This window comes from Zootermopsis nevadensis, unplaced genomic scaffold (assembly GCF_977971745.1).
Source record: "Zootermopsis nevadensis isolate Lab colony 2312 unplaced genomic scaffold, Znev_1.0 Znev_ptg000021l, whole genome shotgun sequence".
Taxonomy (NCBI): Eukaryota; Metazoa; Arthropoda; class Insecta; order Blattodea; family Termopsidae; genus Zootermopsis; species Zootermopsis nevadensis.
In genome coordinates, this window is record NW_028259153.1 from 14,057,423 (window position 1) to 14,074,897 (window position 17,475).

At 39.5% G+C, this 17,475-nt stretch overlaps 1 protein-coding gene across 7 annotated transcripts in view; it reads left to right on the forward strand.

The window, feature by feature from the left end:
* Positions 1-430: 430 nt before the first annotated feature.
* axo (axotactin) overlaps positions 431-17,475 on the forward strand; it is a 78,577-nt gene continuing 61,532 nt past the window's right edge. For 3 of the 7 annotated variants that reach the window (XR_015536124.1, XM_087352519.1, XM_087352520.1), the window contains exons 1-2: positions 432-598; positions 11,206-11,264. Coding sequence is in view for 4 of the 7 variants with exons in the window: in XM_087352519.1 (XP_087208645.1) it covers positions 558-598; positions 11,206-11,264 (100 nt within the window). In the remaining 3 variants the exon portion in view is untranslated. Of the gene's footprint in view, positions 599-11,205; positions 11,279-17,475 lie in introns of all 7 variants that reach the window. The other 4 variants (XM_087352521.1, XM_087352516.1, XM_087352515.1 and 1 more) reach the window with 4 other exon arrangements.

The window sequence follows — 17,475 nt, forward strand, 5'->3', positions numbered from 1 at the left end:
GTAAGTGTCTGAGAAATGTAGTAACAAGTAAAAGTTTGTACTCAAAATATAAATTTTATCCTCAAAATGTAACCGAAATATGCATGTCACTACAAATATGACCAAACACATAAAAATGACCTAAATATGTATTTATATGCAAAATAAAAACAGCTTAATTGTGATTAGAATGACCTAATTAGTGTTTAATTTTAGTTTAGAATGAAAATAGAAGCCCCAATAAAAAATATGACGTCATGAACATCCGAACCCTAGTGAGTTATGTATGTTTTCCCAGTTCAGCCTACATGCTGCCCCCATTTAATCCATTTGATTGAATCGCCCTAGGCTAGCTGTACATGTCATTATGCTGCTTCTGTTACTTCCTCTCGCTTTGGTCCAAATATTCTCCTCAGCAGTTGTTTAATTCGTGAGTAGGGTGTGTGTGACAACCATTCATCTATCAACTACTCTGCTGTGTGCCAGTGTTTTGTTAAGTGAACTCGCTTCACTAGCGCCAGTCGCTCTGAAGCTTCATTGGCGTTAAGTTGTGTGCAGTAGTAGGTGAAATCGAGTGTATGTGCACGAGTCGTCTCAAAGCAGCGCTGAAGTCATCTTGGTAAGTCACGTTGCATAATTTGTCTTTGTTATCTTCAAACCACAGTAAACAAATCATAGCGAACGGGTTTGGCGCTGCTTCTGACAACACGGTCACCATGAAGGTTTTTTGGCTTTAAATGACATTCCCAGTTTACTTTCGTTACTCGATTGTTTGTATTGATGTTTAACACCAAGTTTACAAACACTGTACACTCTTTTGCCAGACTTGTTTTTGTGATGTCACATCTCTCGTTGTTTGTGTATTGCATTTAAAAATTTACTAATCTGCTGAAGTTCATTTTCGCTACAAAGCTTTAGATTTGTATGCGCGATGCGCTGATTCGAATCTCGGCCAGGGTACCGAATATCGTGACTTGTTTTCGTGGATTTCCACGGCCCTTTCAGACAAATGCTGGTATAGTACTTTCAGATAAGCCCCCACAGTTTCCACCCTAGTTATTTCAAGTTCACCAAACGTGACCAGCCTCTCATATCGTTCACAACTCTTATAATTAATTACTAACTTTTATTTATTGTAGATACATACCGACTGTTGGTCTCAGTGTTCATTTATCGATTATCGGCCTCTATGCGATGTTTGTTGTAGTTAGAAACCCATACAGGTGACTTGTTATTCGCGTTTTCGTGATTCGCGGTTTCATTTGAGCATCGTGAAAACATCAATATCCTATCTGCGGCCAAATTGTAAAGCCCGTTAACCTGCGTCGAACCTTCTCCAGGTTTACCAGGGAATGTGATGAAGATGATATGCGAAGCATCAAAGAATTGTGGTGCCAGTTTAACAATAAAATGGTGTTTGTACGTTTCCTATTACGCGTGTTTTCAGTACGTGCGGCGATTTGCAGAAACGCAACCCCCGTGTTTGGATAAAGAAACTTATTATTCTGCCTCCTTTTAAAATACTAAAGATGATATTTGTATTGTAATGTTGCGAATTGCGGTCACTTGGGGGAGGGGGGGGAGGAGGAGGAGGAGAAGAACGTAAATTACAAGTGTTTGAAAATAAGGAGCTCAGAAAAAGAGATTGAAAACATTAAGTCGGTGGGGACTGGAGGCTGTTAATGACGAGAAACTTTGTGATTTATGGAAGACCAAGAAGGAGGTCTTTCGAACTGGGCCAACGCCGTATCCATGGCGGTCATAGGTATAAACAGTGTTAAACCTTCGGTTTATGTTCTGGAAGTCGGTTGTATGCCCAGTATAACAGGGATTTTTCTTGAGCAGCTGAGCAGCTATAACTTTTTCGATTAAGATTCGTCGCCATGGCGTTATTATAAAACAGCGGTTTTATTGGACCCATAGGGACTGAAATGAAATTCCCCCAAGAACGTTAGTATATACCGTAGATTAATTAGTACAGACGTTAATATTCTGGAAATGAAACACGTGGAGAGAGGCCGACTTCCTCATTATCCACTCATTTAATGCAGTTCGTGGAAAAAAACTTAACAGACTCTTCGGCTGCAGTAAGCACGCAATCTGGAATAAACAACCAGAATATGTAGCATATTATCGCTGTGTAGCATTGAGATAGCTGATACTGACCTATGGGCTTGAGAATTTTTGCGTCGCTCTCTGTGTGCCAACAAGTGTGAATGGCGCAAGAGCGTAAAACAGGACACAGCATAGGTCTACTCCTAACCAGTTCTTATTAAACTAATATTCTTATAGATTGTGAATTTTGGTATATTTATTTTTGGCTTTTAAACTGCATTGGTTATACACTGCGTGATTGTGATGGTGAATTTGTAAGATGCTGAAGTGAATGTTGTGGCCTTTCTGAAGGTAGTTTACGATCCCAGAATCTTTCTGTGCAACCGAGGAAAACCACGAAAAACATATTTAGCAGAACTGGACTCCAGGTCGACAGTCGAATCCGGGTCATTCTGACCTAATCACTCGATTATAGCGTTCACTCACTCTGTGCTGGGCTGTTGGTGTATCTCACGCTGAATAAAGTGACCGTTTTTTCTTCATCTGGATAACTGATTAAAACCCAGTTGCTAACCAAACGTCGGGACTGAGTGGTTATTGCTTCTGCTTCGTATTCGGGAGACTCCGCTTTGAAATCCCGACCTGGGGACCGACTGTTCTTCTGATATGTTTAATTTTTTCCTCAATACCTCAGTGAAATAGCAGGAGAGTACAGAAAAGCCACTACCACTTCCTTCCACATCCTGTCCAATTCACTTACAAGCACCAGTGACATATATTAGGGTGGCCTGTTCCGGTTAAATAAATTTGACCCCTACATTACATGTAACCCAGCGAATTTCACAAATGTTATTGTAACTGATGAAAGACTCTCGGGTTACCAGCTGGGCCAGGTGGCTGAATGGTGAATGAACCATATCTTCTGCCAATGTTTTGACAACAATCTCTGCTGCCATCCTCAGGGCTACTGGGTAACAAATCCGATTCTTTGTTGCGCCCTCGCTGATGGGAAAATGGTGGTGGTTATTGTAACTGTTCATCGTATAAAAATTATGGTACGCGTTGATTACATAGACACTGGGGCTCATTAAAATCTAACATTTTATTTGAATAATTTACAGATGTGATGTGCATTGTGCTGTGGTGCTATTCGGCTTGTAACAATTAATTTATAACGAAATTAATACCGAGGTAGAACTTCACGCATTGTTCTGTGACTCTCAGGCACGTATGAATTTGAAATTAGTCTAATTATGAGGCTCTGAATGGTTGAATTCTTTGGATGGGAGTTAGACCCATCGCAGGACAACACAGAAGTTCCAGGAAACGTCTTCCAAACCTCGGGTGGGTATAACAGAAAACTACGGAGACGCATCGGATTGAAATCTGCGATCCCATTGCGGTCCAAGACTGCGTTTACATCCAGGTGTACGGATTCTGCGATCGAACTCCTTATTGTCATTATCATTATCTCAATCACTGTGCTGCTAGTTACCAGCCCGTCGTGCTCTAGAAAGAGCAATATGCTGTGACCTGTCGAAGCTAAGCTGCGAAGTTGGACATCTATCAACACTCAATAAAATATTAAGGTTATTCAGTATCATACTATGGCCATTCAAGTGTCTGTCTTCATCTTCTATCCGACTAGTCGTGCTACTTTTTCAAAGGATTTACAAAGCCTCTGTATCAGCGGACAGCGAAGGTCGATCGGGCACCAAAAGTCAATTCTGAACTGAAGGTCTGCCCTTGTCCATGCTGACGGGCGACTCAAGAAACCAATCCTGGGCCGGGGTGTAGCACCAGGAATTGACTGCTGACAAAGATGTGTGGAGACGATACTCATATTGATTGGAACATTGTTTCATTCATGCGTTTAAACTCGACGCAGTGTACTGGTGTTCGCGACTGTAAACAAAACCGAATCAACGCAGAACTGAAAACGAAACCTATTTAAAATAACATAAATTCTGGTAGTGACATATTTTCACATCAGATGTAGTAGTCTTACCGCCATGACTCGGTCGCCTGACCCTCATTTGTGAAACGAGCGCTTAAGACTCCGAAGTAGGAGAGATACCACACTCTCTACGTCATGAGCGCACTCAGTTCAGAGTGACGTAGTCAGATTGGAACTGGTTTTCCACAATCCGTGTAAATTCCAGACCAGTTTGAACCAGTCCACACAATGGAGCACTCCTACTCTTACACACGTACGTAACACCTGTTTTTTATAAAAACAACAATGTCAGTTCCGAAATAACCCTCTTCTTCTTCTTTTCTTATTCTTATCCTCGTTTTCTTATCTTGACACACCTTCTACTACTCTTTGTTGTTCATCATCCTGGTTTCCTTATTCCTTCTTCTATTTGTATATTTCTCCAGCTGTAGTAGGCCGATTCCTGTCATCAGGAACCGAAAGCTTCAAGTTTGATTAATGTCTTTATCTCAGGGGAGAAATACATTGGCTTCGACTGGGTTGGGTCTCAGAGTCGGTTTAAACATGGTGGCGAAAAGAAAAAAAACTGCTTCATTGGGTTTTCGAATCCCGGGCACTTAATAAGCAGCTAGTTAAATAACTAGCTGAGAATCCCAGTGTAAAGTTACAAAACAACACATTTCTGTGAGGAATGAATTATCTTTGGCTCTGAAGATCGAGGCAGTATGATCATCCGAAACGTTAGTACCTACTTACATGTGCGCATGGCGTTACAACTCTGAAGACCACCGCCGGCCACGTGCACCTTAAATCTCAAACGGAATTCACAACATCGCAAGGGAAGTATTTGATAATACGCAAGTTTAAAGTTTGACGCTGCTGGAATCCAAGCGACTTGCGTTCAAGTAACTTTTGACTTGTGTGAACAAGGCTTTAGGGTACTTGGAGGCTCGAATCTCGTGATTCAGATCTTGCCCTGACTCGATATTCGTCCTTATTTTCGTGTGTTTTCCAGTTGTGTGACGGCCTTGCACGTGCCCGTTCTTGTTTAAAGAAATGGTTTGAATTGTTTATGCATTTGCAGTCGTGAGCGACAAGTATAGTTGAGTTAACGTTAAACTAATTAGGCCTAATGAATTAATTGACCAGTCCCTCCTGGCAAATGTTTATATAGAAGCTCAAAATAGGCCGTGGATGCAGGCTTAAACCTTGTTCTCAGCTCCTTGCTCGTTAAAATTTAATTTCTCATTCGACAGTAGGTATCCGTAACGAAGACCACGGTACTGGGGCATTGAATAGCAGATATTTGCTGAGCGGCATTTATGGAACCCTCATGTCTATTACCGTGTTCACAAAAACTCTCCATTGGACCCTATCCTGAGCCACTTGAATCCAGTTCACCCCTTCACACCATAGGTTACTTCTCTGAAACATATTTTAACTATATCCTACAGTCTACGTAAGTACACAGGTTGAGGTTTTCGGGTCAAAATTCTGTATGCATTTCGTACTTCCCCACTCTTAGGCCTCCTACATTTTGCACCCACCTCACCCTTCTTTATTCTACGGCAGTAAGAGTAATAGGCGAGTAGAACGAATTTTGAAGCTCCTCATGCAATTTTTCCTTCCTCTTTCTGCATCGTATTTATTACGCCCAAATATTCTCCTAAGATTTACACGCATATACGAGCAATATAAGATTGTAGGTATATAATTGTATTGTAATTCATAGGTATTTTGGTTGAGTGTGCGAAGATAAAAGATTTTGAAATAGAAAATGGCAGAAATCATTATTTAATAAATCGTATAATTTTGATTTGTTACTCACAAGTATTTGAACCTCGACAACGCAGCCAGGAGGTGTCAGACGACAAGGGCCGACAAAAGCTAGATAATATTGTGTTAGATTAGAATGAATCCATTTGCATTTAAGTGACGATAATATTGAGTCTTCACAGAGATAAAACGGTTTTACATCAGCCACGTATTTAACGCGTTTAGGAAACCAACTAAAGGATGTGTGCAATACTGTTTTATGGCACAACCGCTTACAAGCGGTGTCGTAAAAGTTCATACATTCCTCCAGTTGCTGCGTCTTTCAGTTAATGTCCAGAGACACTTCAGTAAAATGACTACGCTACCCACTGTAATACTGAGGTTCGACTCCCGGTAGGGACTTTTTTGCACCCCATTCAGTGGTTATGGGGACTCTTTCCCTTGGTATAAGACGGCCGGGGAGCGAAGCTGACTGCTCATATCCGTCTGTTGCCGATGTAAAAAATGCGTGGAGCTGTACCATTGCTCCCAGATGCATCTTCACGGAATGGTAAACATAAACTTACCTTCGCTTAGGAAAATAGTCGCTGTTTATTCTGAAAAAGCAATGAGACCCAAGACTCTGTAAGCAACATTTCTAGCTGCTTAACGATAAAACACTGGTACCTGTAGTTACCACTGCTGTAAAAGGTTACACAGCAGCTGTCTAATCTGGGAACCATATGACGTACCGCGACGTCTAAGTGCCTAGATATTTGACGTAAAAGGAGGTGGTTCACATAATTACCACTGTGCTATAGACAACGAAACAATTGCTGCTTAATTTGTAAACTAAAAGGCACTCATAAATGAACTCATTGGCCAAAGTAAGCCTACAGTAGTTAGTATATGTAAGTAAATAGATTATATTGTCATTAGACCACAATCTGATTTTTCTCTTTCCCTCTATCTTGGACACCTCTGTAAGTTGGACACATTTTCTTGGAACCCCAAGTGTCCAACTTAGAGAGGTTTTACTGTACATATTATAGGCTTCGTTCCTTAAGCATGCTGTTTAAAATGAATTGATTTCCGTTATCCAGTCTCGTCTGTTTTGTCACCTGAAGTTCCACTTACCATCCTTTATTTGTACAGATTATATAAAGTGAACGCATAGAGGGGAACTCATACCTGTCTGTCTGTACATATCCAGATTACACTAACAGTTTTGTTTTTAGTCATTTTGACCCGCCAGTCCGACATACGAAACTTCATTTTACAAAACTCACTAGATGAACTTAAAACATACAGTTTATCAACATCGGCTTGATATAAAACTCAAATACAGTATGTATTGTACAGGAAGGTCATCTTGTTGGCCAAATGAGAGTCGACAGTATCGGAACAAAAGGTTTCTGTTCGAGTCTGGTAGGAAATATTTCCTCCGCTCAGATCGTTCGATCAGCAGGTTTAACAAAATAGTTCACAATAAATAAGGAGTGGGAGATCATTAACATTACCGGTAAATTCTACCGATTTCTTGGCAGTGAGTAGAACGCCTTCTAGCACCAACTTCACTTGGCCGAACAGATCGAGTGGGAAGACAACTCTCGAGATAAGTTGCGCGTATATTACGTCTATGTTCAACATTTATTTGAAACATTCCTCGACATGGTGCGTGCTAAAGAAACGCAAGGAAAGGTAACTGTAGGGCGTGCTGTTGATTATCTGTCACAGATACAGCTAATGTCTTTGCAGTTTTAATTGTTGTATTGTATGGGCGTGAAAATTGGTACGTTGCCACAAGACAACACCAGAAAGTGTGCGAAAACAGAGTGGCGACGGACTCATTTGGAGGTAATGACATTAGGTTGACCATGTACTGTTACGGCAATGTAATAAAGGACGCGATGGGCGGGGAATTTAGCATGCATGGAAAAATAAGTGCACACAGAATTTTATTCGTAGATCCTAAGGAAATAGACAAAGACACACACGATAGTATGACATTACAATCGATCTTGAAGAAATATTGTATGGGGATATAGACCGAATTGATATGGCTTGAACACAGAAATAATGGCCGGTTTTGGGATTTTTTTGCCTAGCTGAGAGGCTGATAGCTTCTGAAAGATGTCCTGCTCCATGGAGTTGTTTTGATTCATATCTACAAGAAATGATCATCAAAACATGTGATGGATGCAAACTCGAAGGACGCATTTGGCAACAGTGTGTTTCTGCCAAGAAAAATGTACTTAGTCCATTGTTGCCCACACCCCGCCCCATTATCTCGTCCTATTTACAATCATGTAACGTCACTTGTGCGTTGTCGCTTCTGGCTGAATCTTGTTATCAGCACTGTGAATACACTTGGAGCATTTGGACGCGATGCCAGACAGTGAGTGGTAAGACCATCGAGAATAACACATATTTGCAGAGAGCTGTTCCCAGGACATAGGATGAAAAAAATATTTTCAATTTAATTTTGTATACTTCGTTGACCTTCTCATCTATTCTTAGGCCGCAAAACACACCTATTATTTCAGACGCTAGTATATCTCTACACTATTATTAAATTAGGGATTAAGTGGGATATTTGGAGAACAATGCATTTATTATATGGGGAGACCATAACCAAAATAAGTTACGAAACTGAAAGTTTTAACAGCTGCAAAGCTTTCCACGCACTCCTAAATTTAAAATAGTTTTCCTTATATTTCATCAAGTAGGCCTACACACCGTACCGAAACATGTTTGAAACACAAGATGCAAGTCGTATTGTGATCTATACTTTGTATTATGTCCGTGCAATATTTTCATTGGATGATCTTTTTCCAAAAGATTAATAAAGCTACAAGCTCCGATTTGAGCTCCATGTAAAAAGGGTTTATATTATATACGAAGCAAACAGTTTGTCATCTTATAGTGTTGATCGACATTATAAAATTTTAAAGAATCTTGCCAAGTAGTTTCGTAGATAAAACGTGTTAACAGAGGAGGATACTGACATGACCTCAGAGTTCTATGTTGATTTTACGAGTTGGCTGCAAAGCTCGCACGAATATCGACGGATTTCTAACGTTCCATTGAAACAAAGTAACTGCTGTAGTGATCACGATCTCTCAACAACAATGGAAGTTGATTCACTAGGCCACCAGTGTTGCGGGTGTCGCAACGCGCCAGAATAACAATTGAAATTTGTGGGATGCAGAGAGGGCGATGTGCATGACCGGAAGTGTTGACGCGTTTACAACCCACAGTACAATTGCTTACCTCAGGAATACTAAAATCACCGGAAACAAGGAGAATTGCAGGTGCATACGATATTAAGGGCGTTTGTGCTGTAAGCAATGAATCAGACTCAAGATTTTAAGTTAATATAATTTCTGAAGAGCACTTGTGTGTATGAAGTGAAACCAAATGAACACAAGCTAATGGTTCAGTCACTGATCCATGTGAAAGTGAAGTTTATATTAAAGTAGCAGGGGATTCACATTGGTCATTATAACCTATTCTTTCCATGTCATGTCTGGTAATTATTATATTCCACGCAAAATAATCTGTTCAGTCGATACAGCGTCGTAATGCAATAAACCATCTACATAACGGACTACGAAATGCAAAATGAAAGGTTAGGAAAGATTGGGCTTTGCTCATGGCGCCATCAATGCATTACCTCGCTAATTTGAATTCTTGTCAGAACGGCATCACAAGGACTATTTTCGGTTTTAAAGATGTTTAGTATGGCACATCGACCATAAAAAGTGTCAAGAATATCCGTCCAGCCATTCCTCAGTTACGAAATTCTTACCTTGGGACGTCAGTTGCGAGGGGAGTAGATTTCACCGAATTAGGTTAGGTTAGGTTAGGTTGGGTTAGGTTAAGTTAGGTCAGTGACGCTTATGCGCAGACGCCCATTCACAGTGACGTTATCATTTGACTTAATTACTGCAAGAAACTTTTTAGTTGGCATTACCTAGTGGAAATTGATTAAAATAATTTTATTAATTAATTTTAAAATATAACATTTGTTTTCTCACCTATACCGTTACTTCCAAGTCATTTTTTTTAAAACTTTTATGTATATATTTCGCTTATTGATTGTGTACACACAGTTATTATATTTTATGTTTTTCAGCTTACTTTAAAATGTTCTGTGGGTATTAAACATAATGTTGCTTCTTCAGCGATATGTATATATAACCCTCACGCAAGGAAAATTCTTTCATATAACTAAGAATTAATTTATTTTACATAGTTGGTGTACATGTTACAACGACGCATTTCGGCAAGGAATTTGGCGTTGCACAGCTGCAAATATTGTAGCCCAGCAAGGGTTTTATTTGAAATACGTTTGTAGTACTTGGTAAGAACCGCCTGTGCACATTTCGCTATTTGTGAAAATCGCCATTCTCCTGTACACGCCACCGTAAACAGACACAATCATACATTTCATTGCAAGGAAACACAAGTGTATGCACAATTAAACATAATAGAGGTCTGCATGGGGCTGATCCTGTAAAGGGGAGAATTTCTGATCAGCTGAGACAGTACGTACAGCTGAAGGAAGATTCTTTATCATGGAGTCTGTTACCAGTTCAGTTATAAGAATCATTAAATATCTTAATGGAGCACATAATTAAGCATGATAATCATTTAACTTCTAAAGCTTGCAGGTCTCAGAATTGCGAACAGTTGTTTGATCAGAGTAACAATTCTGTAACGTGACTTCATATCACGCTGTATGGAATTGCGGCAATTGGATCGTACTCCAGACTGGAGTATTTCCAAAGCGTCATCTGATGCTTTGTGTACTTCATCAATACTATGCAAAGTAAATTTTGAGTTTTCACTTGTCACTTCACGATTTCATGTGTTTTTCTGTTCTGTCAAAATCTCTATGCTTAAGGAATCGCATGTTGTATCATACTATTGAAATAATTTATACTCTATGTTATGTTACTCCACAGAACATTGAAATGAGATACCGGCTCTAATATATTACAGTTCTCTTTTCTGTCATACGGTTTTTTCTTTTTGAATTTTTGTTCGTACCGTTAAAGTGTTCTGCACGTCTTTTCGACAGTGATGCGAAATTCTTTCCCACTTGCGACAGAAGTGTTTCTTCTCTGACAAATTCCAGGAAAGATGTATGGAAGAAGATGTTACGAACGTGACACAAATAGACTTGTTTTCGTCAAATCCTTGTTCTAATTTAAGTTTCGCTTCAGACATTTTCAAACGGCAATGTTTCATTTTGTCGTCATTCTGTCATGTTCCGATGAATACGGGCTTCATTTAATTTAGATTTCTTTTGATTCAAGTTCCGTTGATAGGTTTTAATGTAGTTGCTTTCATAAATACTATTTTAAAACATTTCATTTTAATGTTCTCCTGCTGCGTCACTTTTTATATTTTGTTTTTCTTCTCCTTTTGCTGCGAACAGTGGCTACTGTTTTGTTCGTAAGTTCTCTCAACAGGTGTAGTCTCTCCGGATGTTTCGTGCTAACGGGGCGGAAGCCGCATAGTCGTCTGGGAGGTAACTTCAAACAAGTATGTAAACCTATCAAAGGCATGTGCCGCTGGTGTGGTGAATTTTAAGGTTCTAAAGAACTAGACACATGCTGCAGTGTGGGGAAATTTCTATTGCTCATATAGATCCACGAGAGAGTTCAGTTTGCCATTACCACAAAGAAACACAGGAGTTAAAAGTTGTGTCTCTACTTACAGGGCGAGGATCGATGGTGTGCCACACTTTTATATTTTCTTGTAATTGTAATAGAGAAGTTCATACTTTCCGTTGGACATGCTCGGCTTTGCTGAGTAGAGCCAGGCGGTGGGCCGAGCAGATGAATCATTTTAATTGAGCACAACTGGCAAGGGGGCCGGGATAGGAAACGGTCACTGTTCAGCGATTATAGAAGCCACGAACGCATCAAAGAGAAATGTAAGAAGATCTCTGAAGAATATGTTCACATACTTTCCCTTTAAATACATACAGAGAGTCTCTAAAAATCAGAGTTTCGTATTTTATAATTTAATAAAGGGACCTGGTGGTCTCAGGGTACGACATTGACCTCGCATTCAGAGGTTCGAACCTCAGTCAAGTCTGTGTGAAGACTTCTTCGTTCACACATCGAAGTCATCGCCTCTGCCGAAGATAAAACTGTGGAAAAGTGAAGAATACAAAGTCTCAATCGTCGTTCACAGTCCACATTAATCTGTAGATTTGTCGTAATTCTCATTATCACGCTGCTAATAAATTTCCCGTCAAGAATGATGCGAAGACCTAAAGCAGTAAACACACATAATCAAAAATATTCTCACAAGGCCCAAAATCCCTTTACAGTATTACCATGACACAGGTTATAACAACACACATTCATTTGTAGGTTGGTCATTGGGAGTAACAGAATCTGCTGAATGGGTGCTTCCACCTCGGAAATGGATTATTCGCCCTTGTCTAGGTGGAGTGAGGACGGGAAGGGCATCATAGACTATACGTGGTTTTCCTAGAACATTCAGACTACTCTGGATATAATAAAATAGGCCACGACCATTCCATATTCGCGAAATAATATTTTTGGATTTGGCCTGTTTTGTGTCCTGTGAGTGAATTAGTTGCTGAGACATCGATTTCTCCGTGTGAGAGAGTTTTACTCTAAATTCTCGCTAACCATGTGGTATAATCAATTTGGAGTGGCAGCATGGTGTTCGAAATATCAGAATGTGTATCAAGGAATTGAGATGTTTGAACACAAACTTGGACATCATAGCGATTACGTCACATCACACGACTTGCATGACAAGACACCGTTAGGGCTGTACAGTGTAGTACAAAAGTTACAGCTAACATCCGCAGAAACAGAAGGAATCGATCAGAGCACAGAAAAAATGCTGTGTTGTGGTCGATCCTTGTGAAAGGGAAATTTAAACTCTGCTATTGCTCGTAATACTATTTCAGTGGTTTAAAGAGAACATTAAATAGATCAAACCAAGTTAAGATTTCAGGTTCTCACGGGCGCGAGGATGAAGATGACTGTCTTCTGGGACGGTGCGTCGTGTAGTCTGGTAGTTTTCAGACGATTCAGAGGTGCTTGGTCCCACCATCATCAGGGTGCTCTGTTGATGGAGGCGCTATATCCTGAAGACCGTCTTCAGATCAAACCAAAGCATAAACATGAAATTGAAGTGAATTAATCTGAATGTGATGGTGCCGTTTCGTGCACGTTTAATTGCCAGCAATCATTTTAGAATCTTGCAGTCCTTCTGATTTTGGGGATTAGGCGTGGAGTAACGTGTAGTAGGAACAGCTGACGCAGTCCCTGACTAGAATAAACGGTAGAACATGAGTAGTAACTGGGTTTACACGGGAAGGCTACTTTGAGGATGAATATCTGTTTTTCTTTTTTTAGATTGACATCAACTCGAGAGTATAGAGGATGTTGAGCTGGTTATTAAAATTACGACTTTTCAAAAGACTTGTTGACACACTGTTATTCTATATACAAAAGATCTTTTGTGTAGAAGATGCATATTTATAACTTGCAGTACACAAGTTTTATGTTGCTTTGTACCAAGAAAGAAAGAAAAAAGCTAAGTTACATGTGTCTAAATGATATTCAACCTCTCTGTCTCAGTTGAAAGTTATATCCCTCTTTTCATCTGTATTTACGCCAAAGTGTAACTATAAGTGAAAATAACTGGATATGTGATTTTAAAATGCATTTTTATACATTTTCCTAAGTACATTACCCACGTTCTGGGTGGATATTTGAGCGTGTTCTCCCGGGACTTATAATCTTCTGATAATTCAGAATTTCAAGACTCTCATTCTTGCTGTCTGAATCAGATTTTAATTAAACTTTTCAGATTGTGAGGCCTCACTACTCAAAGGCAATCTGTGATTGACTGGCTAGCAGAACTTGACTTTTCTGTCGGTTGGGTGATGTGATGCTACCTCCTTTATCCCTTGCACTGAAATCCCTCTAATTTGCTCCCACCTAAATGTCAGAGGTTTCTGAAAATAAGATCGGGTCAAGGCCGTACCTTAGCGTGACTTGGCGTTTCGTCCAAGCGCAGAGAGCAGCACGAAACTCTTTACTTTGACAACATTGAGAATGTCAGGTCCTTCGTTTCGGAGTCAATAACTGTTACAGTTAACAACCGCGCAGACGACTCCAGAGCTGCGTGTTCCTTCGTTTCCCACACATCATTTTCAAAAATAGAATTATATCCGAAATTGGGGATATAATATAATAGGCCTATGCCTGTGTGGTTATTGCAGCGTTTTGGATTTGAACCGAAAGCTCTGGGCTGCTATATAAAAATACACATGTAATTGTTATACCGCTATGACTTAGTCTTCTCGAATAACGTAGTGTTATTTTGTTTTTATAAATGGTCGATCTCTGTATCCTCGTCTGTGAAAACGTGAATTTTGCACTAAGACGCTAGAATCTTCAAATTACGCGTCGTATCTCTTACACTGCTAGAATCAGGGCACTTCACAAAATAGAAAAGAAAACCAGTTCCAAGCCTGAGACATTTTTCTGCTGATAACGCATCGAAAATTGTAGGTTAGGTTATAAGTTTTGGAAACATTAAGATGGCTGCCTTCTGGGTTGAAGCGCTCTGAAGGCAGTCATCTTCAAACTTGCAGCCGTGAGAACCACGTGTTATACATTCAGAAGCATCGTTTTCTCTTCTTTCGTGTTCTAACAGATAATCATCGGTTGCTGTTTTTATCTTCATTAAGCGAATGTTTAATAGCGCATCATTGCTCGAAACTGCATGATACATGAGCAATGTAACACTCACCTTGTATAATTGGGAGCATACTGCTCGTTTGAGAATACGTTTATTTCATCCTGGTATAGTAAGACGTGCTTGTAACACGTGTGTGTGTGTGTGTGTGTGTGTGTGTGTCTGTGTGTGTGTGTCTTCCGTTCTAGACAGGCTTCCTTTTAAATCAGGTAGAACGACTTTACAAATAAGGTTTTATGTTTGCTTCACTCTGGGATCTTTATTTCTCTTTATTTCCTTTCTTCCTGCCTTCGCTTATTTTTTATTGGTACATTGAAGGGAATCAAATATACAAAACTTTCTTTGATGTACTAATGGAAATAGTAAATAGAACACGAAGAGGGAGGGAAGAAAGAAACTTTGTCATTCTAAAGGGAAGAACCCGACTGCGGGTGTTCGAGATCAGACTGCTGAGGAGGACGTTTGGACCTAAGGAAGGGGAAGTGACAAGAAAATGGAGAAAATTACATGATGATGAACTTCATAATTTATACTCTTCACTTAATATTATTGCAGTGATTAAAATCAAGGATTGTGGTGGGTTGAGCATGTAGCGCACGTGGGGAAAGGATTGTGACGATGGTGTATTGCTGACTTACTTTCGACATTTTCCGTATTCTTCGTAACTTTTTGAAAACCACAGCGCTTTCTTAACCTGGTGTCTGAGACAGATTCCATCTCGGAAACGTTGCGGTTTTTAACACATGACTAAGACGATAGACAATGTCCAAAGTAATAGTCGAGTTGAAAGACGAGTTGGTTTATGCTGTTAGGAAATTAATAGCTGTTTATTCTGAGAATCATACCCATAAATACAATTATATATGTTATAGCAGGTGCACTGTTGCTTAAAGGGCTAATCTGTATTCTGTATCTGTACTATACGTAAGAAGCGTGGAACGAATGTGCACGCGAGTACCAGTACTGGTAAACATGGATAACGGAGCTGCATTCTGTTAATTGCTACTGCGGTATGACGTCATAACACGGATTACTTAAGCCAATATTGACTACAGAAACGAGTCGAGAAGTGTTGCACATGTACCAGTATCTGAGAAGAAAGGAACGAATAAGGAAATACAGATAAAGAAAGGAAAGACGGAGAGAGTGAGAGAAGAAAGAAAGGTGGGACAAAGAAGACAGAAGGAAATTGTGAAAGTAAAGCTAAAAGAAGACATGGAAGAAATTCTTAAGGAGGTATAAGCAACCGTGAGAAGAAATACAGGAAGGAGGAACGCAAAACACGAAAGAAAGGAGAGATAAGGTACAAAGAAATGTGGGAAGGAAAAAAAGGAAAGCCGATGGAAAAGGAGGATGGTGGAATACGGGAAACGAATAAAATAAAAGGAAAGTAAGAATTCTGCCAGCTTCCCTTCGCCCCTAATTACAACACCTCCAGAATTGTGGGCCAGTGTCTTTTTACACCGAATGATATTAATGGTAATAACAATTATACTCGTGCAGTGGCCGTTAGATTAGGTGGGTGAGGTGGAACGTGCGAAAAATCTAATCCTAACTGTGGAGTTCTCAGTCAGTTTAAAAATTGAAGAAAAAAATCATTAATAAACAAGGAAACTATAGGTCGGAGTAACTCTGCGTACTTTTCTGGGTAGCTTAAAAATCGGGAACCCGGATTGGAAATCGGCTCTAGGCATGGATGTGTGGATGTATACAGCACGTTTCTGTGTCGTGGTGTTCTGTGTAGTCTTGCGAAGGACCGATCCTCGGTCCAAGCAGTTCTAGGTTTCTAAAGGATATATTATTTCAGAATTATATTTAAAACAGAACCGATTACTGAGCGCAATTTTTAAACGCTCAAAATAAAAATATTTAGAATATAAATTGAAACGAAATTCAGGTAAAAAACAAACCAGCAAAAATTACGAACGCAGGAAGAATACGGACTTGCCCAGTGGTTTATGTTTTGACGTCAAGCGATTTGCATGTGTGTTTCTGATTAATTAACCGTTACTAGTTTAGTAAATGTTAAACTGTTACACAATGCTCATTGAATTACGAAAGCATGCCATGTTTTATGCATCGAGTGTTTTGGTTTGCTTTCAAAGTTAGTGGCAGATGATGGATTGTGACATGGTGGAAGGGGGAGAGAGAGCGATTTGAATGGAGCGATTAAGAAAGCGTGTTTGTCCGTCAAACTGTATGTTTAGATCTGACCAGTAACGCGTGCATTATTTGCACAAAGTGCGTGAAATGAAGATTTAATGGGGAGGTTGTGTTTCCGTATGTTTCATCTGCGAAACTCCTTCATAGATTTCAATGAAATTTGGTACAAATAGAAGTTGTGAGGCAGATTTAATTTTGGTTTCTGCATTTTACAGAAGGCGAAATTTTGTCGGTAAAAAATCTCATCGGACAAAAATCGATACGCAGAAAGAAAAGCAGTTATCTCAAATATCCAAAGGTTATATTTAAAATATTACCGTATAGACTGTAATGTTTTTATGGTGAGAAAGGAACAGTAGTTATGCTTCTATGTAATTTTGTCACCAGTAGAATCCTCTTTCAGAGTTAACTACTAATTTTGTTTGTAGAAGTTACTGGAAATCACTTCTGTTGATTTCGATGTAATGAATCAACTTCTGATCAGACATTCAGCGTTCGTCAGATCGTGGACCGAAAATGGGAGCACAGATAGCATAAGACATGAAATACGAATAATAAAATGGGTAATTGGTTGTTCTAAAAAGATAAATATGTAACATACATAAAGAAATATGAGAAAAAGTGAGGCAGCAGGAGTTTGACAGTGAAATAGCAGCGCAGGTTAATGAGACGACAAAAGAGATGAAGAAGATTTTGCTGCTGTTACAACACTTTGTGAAATGACTTTTTCTTAAAATGTATAAAAATGAATTTTGGCTAAGAATGTCTCCAATTGATTTCTGTTTGTTTATTTGTGCATTTTCTTAATAAAAGCTGCGAAC